Here is a 19,972-nt window from a genome sequence, read left to right as displayed (position 1 = left end):
CAGCATCCTGGGAATGCATATCTTTGGCTGTAAGTTCAGTTTAAAAACGGACTCTGGGGATACAGTTCCCGACAGAAAGAACTTTGATTCTCTGCTTTGGGCCATTGTCACCGTATTCCAGGTAAATCCTATGAGAGGTACTGGCGTGGAAAGAGAGAAAAAGAGTGGGAGCCTGGGAGAGAAACTGAATGTGAGGAATGATCAGAGGAGGGAAATTACAGCCACTGGTGTAAAATGCATGCATAAGAGAAAAGGGAAGATGTGAGTAGGGTAGAGAAATGAAACTCTGTGTTTTCCATAACTTATTTTCAACATTGCCTTTCAAAGTTATGGAAACTACTCCCTTCACTCATGAGCAGTAAGCAAGCATGGATTCAGTTTGTAAGCTGTGAGGAAGGTTGATTGCAGCAGAATTTTTAAAATATGTTTGATTAATATTCAACAATAAGCAAAGGTAATACTTCTATCATTGTTTGGTTTCTGAATAATACATCCATCCTATTTCACTCTTTGAAATCTACAGTTCCAGAAAAAAGCATAGCACACAATAAAACATTAAAAAAATGTCATGATAAGTCCAACAATCATAGGAACCATGTAACAAAGGATCCCATCCATTCCTAATGAAAATAAGTTATCCTACCAAACATAAAAAAGTAAAACAACCCCTCTTCCAGCCTTCCACGCCCCTTTGTGATTGCGAGTTAGGAACCCATTTAAATAAATTTGTTACTTCCCAAATTCTCTACAGTACTGTGTCAGGTATTCTATAATAAGCTTCCATTATTTGTGCATGTTACTCTGTTTCACACTGTTGTTTTTAGTTAGCAAATTAATATTTATCCTCACTCTGACTTCTCTCAGACATTCGTCAAAAGAAGAAGGGCAACTCCTCCAGAATCCAAGAATAGTTGTCCTCCATGACAAAACCAGTTTAAGAATCCGCTTCCCAAAACATAGAAACATTGAAATGACGGCAGAAAAAGACCAATCGGCCCATCTTGTCTGCCCAGCAAGCTCCCACACTTATTTTCTCATACTTACCTGTTTCATCAACCACCAAGTTCAGGGCCCTTGTTGGTAACTGTTTGATTCAAATTTCCTGCCATCCCCTGTCATTGATGCAGAGAGTAATGTTGGAGTTGCATCAAAGGTGAGCATAAGGCTTAATGGTTAAGGGTAGTAACTGCCGCATCAATCAAGTTACCCCGATGCTTGTTTACCCAGACTGCACAGATCAATGCCTTGTTGGATGTTGTCTGAATGTAAATCCTATTTTCCACATTTCCCCCTACCGTTGAAGCAGAGAGTAATGCTGTATATGCATTCAAAGTGATGTATCAGGCTTAATTGGTTTAGGGTAGTAACCGCAGTAATAAGCAAGCTACCCCCACACTTATTTGTTTACCCAGATTGTGAAGTTCAGTCCTTGTTGGTTATTGTCTGAATGCAAATCCTCTTTTCCAGATTTCCCCCTGCTGTAGAAGCAAAGAGCAATGTTGTATATGCATTCAAAGTGATGTATCGGGCTTAATTGGTTTAGGGTAGTAACCACCGTAATAAGCAAGCTACCCCCACTCTTATTTGTTTACCCAGATTGTGAAGTTCAGTCCTTGTTGGTTGTTATCTGAATGCAAATCCTCTTTTCCACATTTCCCCTTGCCGTTGAAGCAGAGAGCAATGTTGGAGTTGCATTAACCGTGCAAAGGCTTATTGAGTAAGGGTAGTAATCACCAGGTAGTAGCCTCCAGTCCAGTAATCCACCCCCATGGCTCTTCTCTTCATTCCCATCCTCCAGCCTTTATAACCATATAGTTATTCTGTTTTTAATATTCTCAGAATAAAATCCATAGGGTCTTTCTGGATCCTGGATCCTCGCTATTCCCTTTCTCTAGTCCCCCACCAATATTAAGACAATGTATTCATTAACAGTTCTCCAAAACTCCTAAATTGTTCTACCATAATATAACATTTGCTAAATCATTCTTCTCTCTACACTGTCCAACATGCATCATTTGCATATGTAATATTGCCTTCAGTCTAACTAGCACTTCCCAGAATGCTGTACTGTTGTTCATAAATATTAGCAGATATTGATGATTTCCATACTGTTGTGTCTGTCGCTGTCTGATGTCTCTGCTCCTCCCACCTTACCTAATTGGCGACTCCCTTCGGGGTTGATGGAAGACTAGCTGCTGCGGTGTCTCCAGGCTGTCCTCCCCCGGCGTTCCCGGACCGGCTCGACGCTGCAAGCCGCCATGTTGACCAGATGCTTAAGGGCGTGCGCGCGGCCCAAATGATGTACCAGCGTTGGCGCAAACCTCAGGGGTGTCCCCCTGAGATGATGTCACCAGCTCCAGATATTTAAGGTCTCAGTTTTCGCTAACGACAAGTTAGCAAGGGACTGGTTACCTAGCTTCCTCCTGGTCGCTGCGGATGGGATTCGCTCTCCGCAACCCTAGCTACTCTGCCTCCTCGGTCTTCACTAGAGGTACCCGCTCCTCGGGGGCCTCGCTCTCTCTTTTTCTTTGCAGTTCGTAGTCTGGAACCGGTACTCGCTCCTCGAGGGCCCATGTCCCGGACTTGCTCCTGAATACCACTTCTGCTAAGAAGTTATCGCTGCTTACAACATTGTGAGTTTCCATCTATCTCTCGGAGCTTTCCCTGGGTACAGGTACTCGCTCCTCGAGGGCCTAATGTATACCATCTCCTGGGCTGCCTTAAGAGGCTATTGAGTGAGTGTTACCATCAAGGACTTGTTCCAGAACTCTGCATATACTGCCTACTCACTGTTTTAGTTTCTCTACAGCTCAGCCACCCTGGGATCGCTGTTCCAATACCTGAGGGACTACAGCCCAGCCAGGTGCTTCCAGCTCACTACTGCCACCTCTGGTGGTTTACCATATCTATATACACCATGCACCTGTACAGGAACACGATCCTCCGGACAAAGAGAGACTTCTTCTCCCAAAAAATTCATCACTTCATATTTGACTCTAAAGCCCTATTCTCGTACGTCTCATCTCTCACTAAATCAGCCCCACCAACTATTCCTGACGACCAAGCCTCATCAAAACCTACAGAATTAGCGATTTACTTTGATAAAAACATCTCCAACCTGGTAGCACCACTTAAGTCCAATAATATCCAACCACAGCTCTCTTATAACTCCACTATTCAGCAAAATTCCAGACTCGAAACATTCGAGCCCTCCTTCTCTTTGGAGATTGAAAGCATGCTCAAGAAGGTCAAGCCATCATCTCATCCTTCAGACCCAATACCATCAAATCTTCTCGTCTCCATCCCTAAAATCATTGCGAAGTATATCTCAGATATCATCAATTGCTTGCTTGCTCAAGGGCTAGTTCCAGACACGCTTAAGATCGTGATTCTCAAACCGCTGCTAAAAAAACCAAACTTGTCACCCGCGGATCCTGCTAACTTCTGTCCGATAGCCAATCTACCGTTTATTGCAAAACTACTGGAAAAAATAGTCAACAAACAACTATCAGAAAACCTGGAATTGCTCAAGATTCTAGCACCAGCTCAATTCGGATTCCGAAAATCACTAAACACAGAATCACTTCTAATCTCACTATCCGACTCTATCATCCTCAGCCTTGAAAAAAAACAATCCTACCTTCTCGCCCTTCTTGATTTATCCGCAGCTTTCAACACAGTGAACCACGCCATACTTTTAGATCGTCTCACGGACATTGGTATCACTGGTACGGTACACAGATGGTTCAAGTCTTTCCTCAATAATAGATGCTATAAGGTTAAAATTAACAATAAAGAATCACACCCTGTCAGCTCCTCCATGGGAGTACCACAAGGCTCCTCTCTCTCCCCCACGCTCTTCAACATTTACCTCCTACTGCTATGCCAACTCCTTTCCAATCTCAAACTAACCTACTATATCTACGCCGACGACGTGCAGGTACTAATCCCCATCAAAGACTCTATATCCAAAACCCTCAGCTTCTGGAACGATTGCCTTCAATCAATCAATCACCTTCTTACCAGACTTAATCTAGTCCTAAACACTAACAAGACGGAGATCCTTTTCATCTCTCACGACGACATCCATGGTCTAAACAATCCCCCAATCTCGTCTCAGGTAAATACTTCTCCGCATGTCAGAGACCTCGGCGTTTTGCTTGATAACCAGTTCAACCTAAAAAAATTTATCAATACTACTACAAAAGACTATTTCTTCAAACTACAAGTCCTGAAAAGATTGAAACCCCTTCTCCATTTCCATGATTACCGGACGGTTCTACAATCAATCATCTTTTCAAAAATCGACTACTGCAATTCGCTCCTTCTAGGTCTCCCAGCTAACACTATCAGACCCCTGCAGATGGTCCAGAACTCCACCGCGAGGATCCTCTCTATTGCTAACAGAAGAGAGCACATCACTCCCATACTTCGCAACTTACATTGGCTTCCCATCAAATTTAGAATTCTCTACAAAGTCCTTATGATAATTTTCAAAGCCACACACAATCTATCTCCTCTGGAGTTGACCTTTCCTCTTTGTCTTCATGAATCCTCCAGACCGATCAGATCTGCTTACAAAGGCACCCTCTATGCCCCCCCAGTTAAGACAGCCCTAAGGAAGCGTGCACTATCCACCTCTGGGCATTCACAATGGAACGCCCTTCCCTCTGATCTCCGGCAAGAACGTTGCCCACTCACTTTAAAAAAAAAACTTAAAACCTGGCTATTCAAACAGGCTTTTCCATAAGAACATAAGAATATAAGAAAATGCCATACTGGGTCAGACCAAGGGTCCATCAAGCCCAGCATCCTGTTTCCAACAGTGGCCAATCCAGGCCATAAGAACCTGGCAAGTACCCAAAAACTAAGTCTATTCCATGTAACCATTGCTAATGGCAGTGGCTATTCTCTAAGTGAACTTAATAGCAGGTAATGGACTTCTCCTCCAAGAACTTATCCAATCCTTTTTTAAACACAGCTATACTAACTGCACGAACCACATTCTCTGGCAACAAATTCCAGAGTTTAATTGTGCGTTGAGTAAAAAAGAACTTTCTCCGATTAGTTTTAAATGTGCCCCATGCTAACTTCATGGAGTGCCCCCTAGTCTTTCTACTATCCGAAAGAGTAAATAACCGATTCACATCTACCCGTTCTAGACCTCTCATGATTTTAAACACCTCTATCATATCATAACATTACGAACCTTCCACCAACTCTGGAATGCCCTATCTCGTCACGCACTAGATCTCGTTACTCAGCCGACAGATTCTCTCCCCGATAACCCTGGATTTCCCCCCAGGCAGGGCTGGTAGTCATACCTTCCTTCTACCCATCTGAAACCTTTTATCTGGACTTATATTTACTGCATTAATTGCTCCCAGACTTTATAATGGTCCTGTTACTTTATTTTATTTATTTCATCAATCTGCATTCATGTTGGTTGCAGGTTCTCCTCCTTTGTCCTAAATAGACAAAGGTCCTCAATTGCTTGCTTCCTTTTTCAATTGTTAATTCTCACATTTGCCATTGCAAATTCTCCGTTCAGTTCGCCCTGTTCTCCCAGTTCTATGTAACCTCTTGTTCTTGTTATATGTAATGCCCTGTGCAACATTGATTTATGTAAAGCCTTGTGCAATTCTGTTGTTACATGTACACTGATTTGATATGTTTTCTTTCAACATGAAGGTCGGTATAAAAAGGTTCTAAATAAATAAATAAATAAATAAATAAATATAAATAAAAATGTAAATGTTCGTTTGTTCAAAATCTTAAATCTCCGAAAGTTCTTCATCGATTGCTTTGAAATTTTGACACAACGTTGAATTCCAATACGCGCATGTTTTTATATACCTATATTATATAGATGTCACACATGTGGCAGGTAAAAACATGCTTTTTTGGAAAAACAGCGCCATCTGTTGGATGTAAAAGCAACACATGCTATCTACAATATAAATGGGCTCTGACTGATGGACCGCAAATGCACAGTAGAGAGCAGCTCTACCGCACATGTGCGGACCATAGAGCTCTGCACTACATGCTGGATGTCACAGAAGGGAGGAGGAAAGGGCAGACGAGTCGCCACTCCGAGAAACAGTTCAGCCCGTTCCTCTGCTGCTGGGGAAGGGGGGGAGGGAGTACGGACTGCTGGACAGTTACACACAGGAGGAGGAAAGGGTAGAAGAGTCGCCGAGCCAGTCCATCCACCGCCGGGGAAGGGGGGGAGGGAGTTGGGACGGCCGGAGCAGAGTAAATGCAGTAGAAAGCGGCTGTGAAGAGATCATAAGCAGCTGCAGCCTGCAGCAGCCAAAGCGCAAAGAGCTGAACAGAGAACAGCTCGCCCTCCTCCCCCGCCCCCTGAGTCCCGCAGATAAGGAGAAGCCAAGTAAATATCCTGTAACTGCGGGGGGGAGGGGGGAGAGGCAGTGCTGTCAAGCCGCCCGTGGGTCTCAGCCACCACGGGAAGAGTTTACATGGGCATCGCTCCACCCCCACTCCCAGCAAAGCACCATCACGAAAGTGAAAGCATCTAGACACGGATTGCTTCTCACATGGACAATTATATGTTGCTTGTTCTAGAGTCAGCAAACCAGACAATCTCTATATTTGCACAGACAATGGAACAACAAAAAATATTGTATACCCGCAAGCATTGTGAAATTAAACATATTAAAAACGTGCGCTTTCTCTTTTCTTTCTTTTCCATTTAACCAGACTGAGCCACAGCAATGCGTGGCTGGGTACAGCTAGTTGTCTAATAAAAGAACTAGTGTGTGTCTGTCTCCTTCACTAAGGCTGACCAGTGGTCCCTCTCGGGATTTCCTCCGAGGGCGTGGTCACCTGCCACTGGTCCAAGGATCCACCCACAACTAGTCTAAATAACTACAGATTGCTAAATACCAGCTTTAACAACAGAGCTTTCTGACAGATTACTAACTCCCAGCTTTCTCTATAGAGCTTTGACATCAGATTGCTAACTCCGCACAGAGAACACATCAGATTGCTGGCTTGTGTCCAAGGTTCCAGTTAACTCCAAAGATCCGGCTTCTGTCCAAGGTTCCGGTTAACTCCATGGATCCGGCTTGTGTCCAGGGTTTCGCTTAACTTTAAGAATCCGGTTTGACTCCTGGGTTCGGCTTGACTCCAGAGTTCGGGTATCTACATGGATCCAAGAGTTCGGGTATCTACATGCGGAACAACAGGACACCTTGGAAAAACTTACTTCAGCTTTTCATCAGCTACACACAGAAAATTCAAAGTACTGCTTCAAACCATGAAAGCCAGTTACAGGAGGTAACTTTAAAGACTGCTGTACCACTGGCGGCTCTGACCCACTTCTCTGGAGAAATACAGAAGACTGGAGAAATACAGAAGACTCTGGAGAAATACAGAAGGGCTTTTTAAACCAGAGCTGCATGCACTTTACCTTACAACCATCTTTATTTCCTACTGCTCTCTCCAAGACTACTACATCCTTTCTTACTTGGATGGTAGGGCCTTGTCTTGGGCATCTACTTTGTGGGAGCACAAGGACCCTATTTTGCAGGACATAGAAGGATTTATGGACTTATTTAAATCCGTTTTTGATGACCCTGCTCGAAATGCTGTAGCAGGTTTTGCTTTTGTGGATTTGAAGCAAGGCAACAGATCATTGGCTGAATTTGCCATAGAGTTTAAACCTCTTGCGGCAGAACTTTGCTGGGACCCCAAATTTCTCAAGACTCTCTTTTGCAGAGGCCTGGATACCCATTTAAAAGACGAGCTGGCTGCTCGTGAAACACCTGGCTCGCTGGACGAATTAATAGCCTTGGCTACTCGGATCGATCACTGGCTCCGGGACAAGGTGACTCCCTCCCTGTACCCTTGTGCCTCGAGCCATGTTTATTCAAATTTAAAAAGAAACTGAAAACTCTACTATTCAAAAAGGCCTATCCAGAATAGTTTCCCTCCTTCTCTATCCCTGCACCACCCCTGGTGACCACATCTTCCTTATATTAAGGAACTAGCTATACTGTTTATTTATGCCTGTTAATGTTACGTTACTCTGTCTTTCCACTCTGCGCCTTGTTATCCCCCTCCCAGTTCACTCTCCCTGTTAATATGTAATTTCAAGCCTTCCTTGTTCAAATGTAAACCGGTATGATGTCCCCACTAATACCGGTATATACAAGTTTCTAAATAAATAAATAAATAAATAAGGTGAAGGAACTCCAGCCTAGGATGTTATCTGGGTTGGATCAGACTAGCTCTATACCTGCACCTCGAAAGGCTCCAGTAATTTCTGCTGCTTATAAAGATGAACCAATGCAACTTGGTCGTGGATATTTGACTTCTAAAGAGAGAAGATTTCGGAAGAAGCGCGGCCTCTGCATGTATTGCGGTCAGCCTGGCCATGATGTCTCTACATACTCTATTCATCCAGGAAACGGACGAGCCTAAGTGCTGCAGGAGGACTGTTCTTGGGCCTTACCGCGTCTTCTCCTCCGCATTCTCTCCCAGTCTCTTTGACCTGCAGACTGGGTTCGGTTCAGACTCCTGCCCTGGTGGACTCAGGGAAAGGTGGCAACTTTACTCCTCAAACTCTAGTGGAATATCTGAAGAGTCCTTTTGCCAATTCAGAAGATCCACTATTGCACTACAACTTGAAGTGGGCTTTGGGCGTTTCTCAATACCGCCACTTCTATTGAAGAATGCTATGATGTCCCCAGCAGCCTTTTCCATTGCTGCTGATATTCATAAGCCTTCAACGTTCACCGTGGCTCGAAGGCGCTCAACATCATACCGTATTCACGGATCCTATACCTTAGATTATCTCTGTTACACTCTTTTCCATTCGGAGGATGTGCATGATGAGCCACAGCACATATTAAGACCCGAAGAAGATACTCTTGGTAACTACGCAGTCCGTATCTGCTGGCAACATCATCAATTCTCATCCAGCTATATGTACTGGACTGCCATCTTTGAAGTGGTTTTTGTACATTTCTCTACATTGCCACTTCCACTGAAGTTTCAGTGATGTCCCCAGCAGCTTAACCACTGCTGATGATTTCCATAGACTGTGGCTTCAGATCAAGGACATGCTCATTTAAGCGAATGACCATGCTAAGAAGTACTACTATGTGCTCCTTGCACAGGCTCCAGTCTTCAAGCCAGGAGACAAGATCTGGTTGTCAACCAAGCATCTCTGATTCATCTATTCTCCTTTCGGATTGCTCCTCGTTACGTGGGTCCATTCCCAGTCCTTCATCGTTTGGCATAGTCACCTACCGTCTGAAGCTACTACCTGGTCAGTTCCATTACGCATTCTCCGTTTCATCTGAAACTGCTCATACTCAGTGAATTGTCTTCAAACTTTCAAGATCCACCTGTCATCTATGCAGAAGAAGACTTGAGATCAAAATCAAGAGATACTGGATGTTCGTAACAAAGGCAAGATATTTGAATACCTTCTAAGATGGGAAGGGTTCGGCCCTGAAGTACACACTTGGGAGCCTCAGACCATTATCGTGGATAGTGATGCTTCGTCGATTCCATCTCTCACATCTTTCAAACTTGAACCTGGTACCTGAAGAGGAGACCGCCCTTTGAAGGGGGTACTGTTGTGTCTGTCACTGTCCGACGTCTCTGCTCTGCCCACCTTACCTTGTTGGCGACTCCCTTTGGGGCTGATGGAAGGCTAGCTACTGCAGCGTCTCCAGGCCGTCCTCCCCCGGCGTTCCCGGACCGGCTCGACGCTGCAAGCCGCCATGTTGACCAGATGTTTAAGGGCGTGCGCGCGGCCCAACTGATGTATCAGCGTTGGCGCAAACCTCAGGGGTGTCCCCCTGAGATGACGTCACCAGCTCCAGATATTTAAGGTCTCAGTTTTCGCTAACAAGACAAGTTAGCAAGGGATTGGTTACCTAGCTTCCTCCTGGTCGCTGCGGATGGAATTCGCTCTCCGCAACCCTAGCTACTCTGCCTCCTCGGACTTCACTAGAGGTACCCGCTCCTCAGGGGCCTCGCTTTCTCTTTTTCTTTGCAGGTTGCAGTCTGGAACCGGTACTCGCTCCTCGAGGGCCCACGTCCCGGACTTGCTCCTGAATATCACTTCTGATAAGAGGTCATTGCTGCTTACAACATTGTGAGTTTCCATCTATCTCTCGGAGCTTTCCCTGGGTACAGGTACTCGCTTCTCGAGGGCCTAATGTATACCATCTCCTGGGCTGCCTTAAGAGGCTATTGAGTGAGTGTTACCATCAAGGACTTGTTCCAGAACTCTGCATATACTGCCTACTCACTGTTTTAGTTTTTCTACAGCTCAGCCACCCTGGGATTGCTGTTCCAATACCTGAGGGACTACAGCCCAGCCGGGCGCTTGCAGCTCACTACTGCCACCTCTGGTGGTTTACCATATTGTTTAATACAAGAACTAGTGTGTTTCTGTCTCCTACACTAAGCCTGACCAGTAGTCCCTCTCGGGATTTCCCCCGAGTGTCACCTGCCACTGGTGCAAGGATCCACCCACAACTACTCTAAATAACTACAGATTGCTAAATACCAGCTTTAACAACAGAGCTTTCTGACAGATTGCTAACTCCCAGCTTTCTCTACAGAACTTTGACTACAGATTGCTATCTCCTCACGGAGATCACAGCAGATTCACTTCACATACATCTCTATATACCTTGAGCTATTCCTCTTTAAATGTCTGTAACCCAAAATTCCAATCCCATTTACTGAGTTTCTTAAAGAAGTCAAGCTTACACTCCTCTGTAATAGTTCTATGCAGTATATTCTATCAGTTGGTTTTGGGAGCCTCAACTATTAAATACCACCTTTTCAATTACTGTCAGCAATTTTGTTAATTGGGGATAATTAATCTTGTGATAGTGCAAATGTGCATAACTGTGTACATCCATTGCAAGGGAATCACTCCAGTCCAAACTTCTCCTTAAAATGGGGCCACATGCAGAAAATACCTTTTGAAAAAACAACAAAAATGAAAAAAGAGATACGTTTATCCCTTTCTTCCTAATCTTCTCCAGACCATAACCCCAAAATTTCAGAGCACTCCAACACTGAGGTAATTGGCAGCAATTGTCTACTATACCTCTTCCATCTTTTGACTGCAATAGAAGAGTTAAATCCCTCCTGTAAATAAAGAATACCTTTATCCCCAAGATAGGATGCCTCCCAGGTGGCCTATTTCAACCACCTTTATATCTAACCAATATTGGTTATCGCTAGGTGAATTCCATTTAGTGAGTAAATTGAGCAGCGAAGCTAAATAATTGTAGCAAGCATCCAGTAATCCAACTCTATCTCTCTCTTGAAATCTCTGCAAAACTCTCATACTAATTTTAACTTTTTTGGTCTTCCAAATAAAGTATCTCACAATTTTATTTAGGACAGAGAAGAATCATCTAGGGACAATGACTGGCAGCATAGAGTATAGGTATAAAACATGTGGAAGCCAAGTCATATTGCATGTATCCTGCCTAACCAACAGATATACATACACCTCCATCTCCTAACCTTGTGTCTTAATCCAGAAAGTAAAGGAAGGTAGCTAGCTAAGCTAGTACAATTCATCCAATTTAGGAGAAATACTCATTCTCAGATATTTCAGCTTACCTAGATTTTACTCCAGAGGGCAACCCCCTCCATACCCTATGCTGTAGTTTCACTCATCCCTAAAGATACTTCAGATTTACTTAAATTAGTCATATCCTGAAAGGCTTCCGCATTCTTCCAGTTTATTAATTAAATTAGGAATACAGTTTTCTAGTTTACAGATGTATAATAAGTTATCATCCACATATAGTGCCATTCCCTGTACATGCCCAGATCAGTCCAGACTGCTGGGTTTTGCCTCCCTTCCAGCAGATGGAGACAGAGAAAAACTTCAAGAGCACCCCCTCTTAAACCAGTGTGCCACCTGCAACTCTTCAGTATTTCTCTGTCTCCAGCAGATGGAGGTAGTGCAAAACATGCAGTTCTGAACCAATTTGTGGGATTTAAAAAAAAAAAAAAAAAAAGGAAAGAAAAGAAAACAAGCAGCAAGGAGGACAAGAAGTTTTCTTGGTCCTCCCAGGGGGCTGGTAGATCTTAATGGGACCATTTCCCCCTGGTAGTAGGCAGTTAAGAAGCAAGGGTTGGGGACCCTGTTTTGCTCTTTCCTTTCAGTGCCAAGGGTGAGAGCTGGTGGTCCGGCTCCCTCCCCTCCTCTATCATGGATCCGGAGACACCCTTGCTCTCCTTGCTGGTAAATTTGTTTAAAAAACAAACAAAAAAAACAGGCAGGGGTGCAACGGCGAGTGGCTTGCTGTGCTCAGCCATACAGTAGCAGTCCTGGCATGGCGTGCAGTCAGTGTCTGGCTGCGTGGGGAGGACCGCGTTTTTAAGGCTCACGGATCCCGCTCCATTTTTTGGGGGTTGTAGGTATCTGCCGCATGCTTCTATTGCGGCTGGCCATGCCACATTATCTTCACTGAATGGCCTGCGGGGAGCCTGCTTCGCGACTCTCCTGCACAGGCCTCTGTTCGCGCTGCCTCCCTGGAGGGGAGGGTTCATCTAGTGCAGCGTCAGTTTCAGTGGCAAGTTCCGCAGGGCGGGCAAAAGAGCAGCTGTGAGGGAGAGTGAGGCCAACACGTTCCTGCTGAGCTCAAGAATGGTGGACATTTTGAAAGCTTTTTCAGTCGCCATGGAGACATCAAGGGAAGGGGATCTTCCTCCTGCTCTATCGCCGGCTGATTTGAGTCCTGGAGATTCTCAGGACTTTCTTCAGTCTGATGATGACCCTGTTCCCCGGGGGGGGGGGGGGGGGGATATCAGGGGCCCAACTGGATTTACTGCTGAGTTTGTGCTTCTTATGCACAAGGCCTATTTGGCCAGCGAGTCCCAGCCCAGAGGGTTGTGCAGGCTCCGGCTTTCCAAGGGGCCACCCAGGAAAATCCCTAAGCGGCTGGAGCTGCAGGGGGCTATTTGGGTTCGGAAGGTATGGGGCCCCTCGGGGGATCCTCCTTCAGCAGAGTCCAATCTCATGGGGGCCTTAGTGGATGACTCGACCCTCGACCCTCTCCTTTTGTGACACGGATCCGGAGAAAGCGGCACCTTTGGACGGGGATGATCCCAAGGTCGTTTGGCTATTTCAGACGAACGAACTCAGTCCTCTAATTCTGCACATCCTGGCGGAGCTGGGAATCACGGGCCCTCAGAATGATCCAGGCCAAGACCAGGTAGATCCAGTCATGGCGGGGCTGCATGGTCCGGCTAAACCATTCCCTTTTATAAAATGGTTCAGCAGTTAATGGTCCGGGAGTGGGATTCTCCGGAAGTGGGCCTGAGAGTGGGGCGAGCTTTGGACAAGCTCTACCCATTACCGGAGGAAACCCTGGAGCTTTTGAAAGTACTTAAGGTGAACGCTTCAGTGTCAGCTGTCACCAAGAGAACCACCATTACGGTGGCCGGAAAAGTGGCCCTGAAATACCTCCAGGATAGAATGCTAGAGGTTCATCTCAAGCACATTTTTGAAGTCTTGGCTCTTGGCATTCGGGCTGCAGTCTGCAGCAAGTCTATGCTTCAGGCGAGCCTGCAATGGGTTGAACAGTTGCTGAGTACCAGAGATCTCCCTCCTCTGGAGTCAGTTCAGGCAGAGCATTTAGAGGCGGCTGTGGCCTACTGGGCAGATGCCTTATTCAACCTCCTTCGAACCTCCTCCAGAACTATGGTATCAGCGATTTCGGCAAAAAAGCTTTTATGGTTACACGATTGGTCAGCTGAGGTTTCCTTCAAGGCTCAGCTTAGTGAGCTCCCTTTCAAAGCAAAGCTTCTCTTTGGTGAAGACTTGGAGCAACTGATCAAGTCTCTGGGCGACAATAAGGTGCACAAGCTGCCAGAAGAGAAACCTAAGGGACCTAGAGGTATTTTTTCCAACCCGCTCTTGTTTTCGGGGTCCGCCAGAGCAGAGCACCTGGTATGAGCCAGTGACAAATCTCGGGGAGGTCTCAATCTTTGTCTCAGTCCTTTCATGGACGTCAAGTGGGCCGAGATGGAACCGGCCAGGGGTCCTTCGCAACCAAATCCTCTCAGTGAGATATGGCTGACCCATTCCTCCATCCCAGTAATTGGCAGAAAGCTGTCCCTTTTTTACGAGGAATGGGTCAAGATAACGTCGGACCAATGGGTTCTAAGTGTCATTGAACACGGCTACATGTGCTCGACCTCTTCACGATCTCTTTGTAATCTCTCCCTGCAGCTCTCTGATAAAGAGACAAATAGTCCAGCAGACCATCCACAAGCTGGAATGCCTGGGGGCCATTATTCCCGTACCTCAGGAGGAGTGGGGCACGGAGCATTATTCCATTTATTTCATGGTGCCAAAGAAGGAATGCTCTTTCAGTCCGATTCTGGATCTGAAAGGTGAACAAGTCTCTCAAAGTCCCACATTGCGGCGGTGCGCAGCGGGGAGTTCTTGGCTTCCTTAGATCTGACGGAAGCATATCTTCACATAGGTATCCACCAGGATCATCAACAATTTATTTGGTTCATGGCCCTCAGCATGCATTTCCAGTTCTACGCCCTTCCTTTCGGTCTGGCGATGGCTCCATGCACTTTCACCAAAGTGATGTGGTGGTAGTGGCAGTCCTCCGCAGGGAAAGGGTTCTGGTTCACCGGTTTTTGGATGATTAGCGCATTCGGGTGAAGTCGGAGGAACTCTGCAAGCAGGCGGTTAACAAGGGCTTGCATCGTCTGCAGTCCCTTGGTTGGGTCATCAATCAGTCCAAGAGTCAACTTCATCTTTCTCAGGTCCTGGACTTCCTAGGAGCATGGTTCAATACCTAAGTGTGCAAGTTCTTCCTCCTGGAGGAGCGATCCACCAACCTGCAGACACAAATTCAAAGCCTCCTAGCAGCTTCCATGCCGAGTCTGGGATTATTTGCAGGTCCTTGGCTCCATGGCATCCACTCTGGAGTTGGTCCCGTGGGCATTTGCTCATATGAGACCATTGCAGAGAGCGTTGCTGTCTTGTTGGGATCCAATATCGGAGGAGTTCCACGTTCCCTTACCACTCACAGAGTCTGCCAGGTCCAGTCTTGGATAGTGGCTTGTCCGAGACTACTTGAGGCACATGGTGGAACTCGGGGTGCCTCAGTAAGTGATAGTGTCTACAGACGCCAGCCTCTCAGGTTGGGGAGCAGTGTACCAATCTCAGTCAGTCCAGGGCCAATGGATGCTGGAAGAGGCGAAGTGGTCCATCAATTGCCTAGAGATGAGAGCAGTGCGGTTACCATTCCAGAGTTTTCTTCTGCTCTTGCACAACCGGGCGGAATGGGTTCTGTCGGACAATGCGACAGCAGTAGCTTACATCAACCATCAAGGAGGAACCAAAAATTGTCCAGTAGCCTTGGAGGCGGAGCAGCTGATGGCCTGGGTGGAACAGCATCTAGCCTTGCTAATGGCCTCATACATAGTGGGGACCGACAATGTACAAGCAGATTTTTCTGAGCTGCCAAAGGCTAGACCCTAGAGAGTGGGAGCTCTCATCCGAAGCAATGGATCTCATCTCTCGCAGATGGATTCCTCCTCATCTGGACTTGATGGCGACTCAAAAGAAGGCCAAGGCTCCACGCATCTTCAGTCGCAGAAGAGAACACGGTACTCCCTTGGCCGCACGAGGTACTGCTTTACATGTTCCCCCCATAGCCTTTGATAAGCAAGATTCTCTGGAGAATAGTGTTATGCCCGTCGGCCGTGGGAGCCACGACCGACCGTGCTTACCTCCCCGGTCGAGGCCATTCACGACCCGCTGTGGGCCGCTGGGGACACCTTCAGCGCGCCATGTTTCCTTTTTGGGCCTATAGGCCTATAGGCCTTGCCTCGCGGCATGAATGCCGCCAACTTCAGGCTCCGCCCCTCCTGCTGTCTTCTTGCGCGTGCCACACCGGGGAGATATAAGGGTCCTGAGCGGGAAACTCTGGACCAGCCTCCACGATTACTTCATCCGGGAGGGGTATTTAAAACCCCTTCCTGCTACCTCTCACTGAGTTAGCAAGGACTTGGATTGATTCTGCCGATCCAAGCTACTCTTCTTCCGTACTGCCGCTGGAAGCTTTTTCTCTCTCTGCCGTTCGGGGTATTACTAATCTGGGTACCCGCTCCTCGGGGGCCCTCTGCTTTCTTTCAGGTGCCTTACAGGGAACAGGTACTCGCTCCTCGAGGTTCTGCTCTCCCTGCCTCGGTGCCCGCACTATCTTCTATGACCTGGTGGAATCGCATACCTGCAGCAAACACCTAGTGAGTAATCTAACTCTCAGTCTATCTCATCCAGTGTACCGCTTCCCTGGAGGCCCTTCACCGGAATTTCTCCTACACCAACGGGGTGAGAAGGATCCCTCTGCCGAGGGCCCTGAGACTGCTACTTCCAGACTACCTCACTACTGCCACCTCTGGTGGTACATCTCAAGCTGTTTAATAAAAGAACTGAACTCTGTGTTTGTGCGTCTTGAGCCTAGCCTAGTGCTGTGGCTCCCCACGGGGCTCCTCCCCGTGGGGGTGGTCATCTGCCACGGTACCCCAGAATCCACCCAAACACCGCTTAACCGCAACAGATAGTTCATCCCAGAAAGGTAATCTTAGTAGCTCCAGAGTGGCCCCAGAGACCCTGGTTCACAGCCCTGGTCAACCTCACAGTGGACGACCCCCTGCGCCTGAGTGATCTTCCGAACGTTCTGCACCAAGGCTCTATATTTTTCGATCAGGCGGATTGCTTTTGTCTAGTGGCCTGGCTTTTGAAAGGAGGTAGTTGTGGAAGAAAGGCTACCCAGAAGGTGTCATTACCACCTTACTTCGAGCTCAGAAGACCTCTACGTCCTTAACTTACATCAGGGTTTAGAAGGTCTTCAAATCTTGGTGTCATGAGCAGGGAGTCCTCCCTCATCAGTTCTCGGTGGCGCAGATTCTGGAATTCTTACAGAAAGGCCTCAGCAAGGGCTTGTCGTTTAATTCCCTTTGGGTGTAGGTGGCGGCCTTGGGTTGCCTCAGGGGCAAAGTTCATGGTGCGACCCTGGTGACACAACCGGATGTGGTACATTTTCTTCGTGGGGCGAAGCATTTGAATCCCCCAGTCTGGCCCATATGTCCGTCCTGGAGCCTTAGCTGAGTCCTCAAGGTCTTGTGTGATGCTCCTTTTAAACCTCTTAAGTAGGCTTCTTTAAGAGACTTAACTCTGAAAATGGTATTTTTGGTAGCAATCTTCTCAGCAAGGAGAGTATCGGAGTTGCAAGCCCTTTCTTGCCAGGAGTCTTTCTTATGAATTTCGGATTATGGAGTCTCTCTCCAAATGGTTTCATCCTTCCTGCCAAAGGTTGTTTTAGCCTTCCACTTGAATCAATCCGTGAAACTTCTGGCCTTTACAAATGATGACATGGAGGCACCTCATGCTTGGGAATAGAGGCGTCTGGATGTCAGGAGGGTTCTTCTGCGTTATCGCGATGCTTATAGACTCTTAGATCATCTTTTTGTCTTGTGGAGTAGCCCTAAGAAGGGCCAAAAAGCATCCAAAGCATCTATAACCCGCTGGTTGAAAGAAGCCATTGCATCCACGTACATTTGTCACGGTTGGCCTGTCCCAGATTGTTTGAAAGTGGATTTGACTCGGTCGCAGGCTGCTTCCTGGGTGGAATGCATTTGGTCTCGTTGCAAGAAATTTGCAGAGCGGCGACCTGGAAGCCTCTGCATACCTTTTCCAGGCATTACCATTTGGATGTCCAGGCTTCGGATGTCACCAACTTCGGCGGCAGTGTCATCTGAGCAGGGGCTCTCAAGGTCCCATCCCAGATAGGGAAGCTTTGGTAAATCCCAGCAGTCTGGACTGATCCGGGTATGTGCAGGGAAAGGAAAATTGTTTCTTACCTGCTAATTTTCATTCCTGTAGTACCACGGATTAGTCCAGAAACCCGCCCCTTAAGAGTCTGCTCGAACTGTCACCACAGTATTTTGTTTCCAGTTGCTCTACAGACTGAAGTAGGGTACAGGCTTCTTCATATCCTACGCAGAGAGTTCACATGTATATAGTTTAATTGGTCAGTTCTTCCTTGTCCTTTGCTTGACATAACTGTTCAGTCATTACATATTTCTGCTTGGGTATTGTTTAAATTGAAGAGTTGCAGGTGGCACACTGATTTAAGAGGGGGTGCTCTCGAAATTTTTCTCTTTCTCCATCTGCTGGAAGGGAGGTAAAACCCAGCAGTCTGGATTGATCTGTGGTACTACAGGAACGAAAATTAGCAGGTAAGAACCAATTTTCCGTTTTTTGCTCTGTCTGTTCCATTAACTTTGATGCTATGTACTCTAGGTAAGGCCCTAATATAGGCCCTATTACTAAAGCAGATAAGAAGGAGAAGATGAAGGGCATCCCTATCTAGTCCCCTGCCTGAGCTGGAAGAGGGGGGGATCGAACTTTGGGCCTTCAGACCTCGCTACATTGCCATGACTCATTCATGAAAGTTCTCTTCAAAACCAAAATTACTCAGAGTCCTGTTCATAAAAGTCCATTCCAGCAGACTGATTTTGGTGTGGATAGCTGTTTCAGACACTGGCTGCTTTTCCTTTCTTTACAGATCCTGACCCAGGAGGACTGGAATGTGGTGCTGTACAATGGGATGGCAAGCACGTCCCCATGGGCTGCACTGTATTTTGTGGCGCTCATGACCTTTGGCAACTATGTCCTTTTCAATCTGCTGGTTGCTATCTTGGTGGAAGGATTTCAAGCAGAGGTATGAGCAGGGGAGAGAAGGGTGCTACTGTGGGAGAGGTAGGAAAGGAAGATAAGTTAGAATGTGAAGAAGGAGTGAGAGATAAATGAGAGGAGTCAGGTAGATACAAAAAAAAGGGATGGAACAGGAATGAGAGGGAAGGGCAGACAAGAAAAAAAGGAGAATGTAGGAAAGGGGAAAGAGACCAATAAGGTGATGAGGAAATTGTAAATAAACAGGTATTATATTTCTAAAGGGAAAGTATGTGGGGAAATTCCCTCTGATCCCTTCCACTCTGCCGCTGACTTGAATTTCAAAAACAATTATTTATTCCTTCTTCTTCCAGGGAGACGCAAACAGATCATATTCTGATGAGGAGAGAAGTTCTTCCAATATGGAGGAATGTGAGAAATTCAGGGATGTTCAGGAAGGTTCTGGTAAGTGCTACAGAATATATACCTTAAAAAAACCTTTGGGGAAAGCGTTTGCATTTTGTGGAACCAAAATGTTTTTGACTCTAATTCAATTTAATTTGGATTGTTTTAGCCCATCTTTCCATTTAACAGTCCGTGCAGCTTACAGTATTAGTAATTCAGGTACATTCATTCCCTTCCCAAAAAGCTTATAATCTAAGTGGATGCCTGAAGCAACAGGAGACAAAGTGACTTGTCCAAGGTCACAAAGCGTGTCAGTGGGAGAAGTAGGATTTGAACCCTGATTTCCCTGGTTCTTGGCCCGAATTGCTCTAACCACAAGGCCACACCTCCTCCTCTCTGTTCCTTTCTCCTCCTTTCTACATTATTTGTTTTTCTACATTTCAGGAACATGCTGGAGGGGCATCCTGTAAATTCTTCTTTAAAACAGAAAGATTAAGTTTATTTCATATGACAGTTGGGAGATCAAATCTGACTCAGCTATGACTAAGGAGCTGGGTTCCATCTAATAGTAAAAACCATGCGCTGTGCATTGGTGGTCCTGTAAGCAGTAGAAGGAAACTCTTTCTGGAATGCGCTGGTCAGTGGCGTGCAGTGACATTTATAGTAGGGGATTCAGTCTCGCTCCCTCAGCCCTCTTTTCCAACTCTCCTTCCTCTTAACTCCCAAGTCACCAACAGTCTTGCTCCTTCCATTCCCTCTACCCTCCAACACTCCCTTCCCAACCTTTCAGCAGTCTCGCTCCCTCTAGCCTCTTTCCCCAGCATACAAAAGACAGTTGGAACCCATATG

The 19,972-nt window shown here is 46.4% G+C and overlaps 1 protein-coding gene across 1 annotated transcript in view; it reads left to right on the top strand.

Annotated features, from left to right (window-relative positions):
- Positions 1-19,972, top strand: part of CACNA1I (calcium voltage-gated channel subunit alpha1 I) — a 592,517-nt gene that overhangs the window by 311,452 nt on the left and 261,093 nt on the right. The window contains 3 exon segments of the mRNA XM_029587119.1: positions 4-121; positions 18,612-18,767; positions 19,093-19,183. Coding sequence (XP_029442979.1) covers positions 4-121; positions 18,612-18,767; positions 19,093-19,183 — 365 coding nt within the window.

Source organism: Rhinatrema bivittatum, chromosome 2 (assembly GCF_901001135.1).
Source record: "Rhinatrema bivittatum chromosome 2, aRhiBiv1.1, whole genome shotgun sequence".
Taxonomy (NCBI): domain Eukaryota; kingdom Metazoa; phylum Chordata; class Amphibia; order Gymnophiona; family Rhinatrematidae; genus Rhinatrema; species Rhinatrema bivittatum.
The sequence above is the reverse complement of the archived record's forward strand: the minus strand, read 5'-3'. Positions and strand labels throughout refer to the sequence as shown.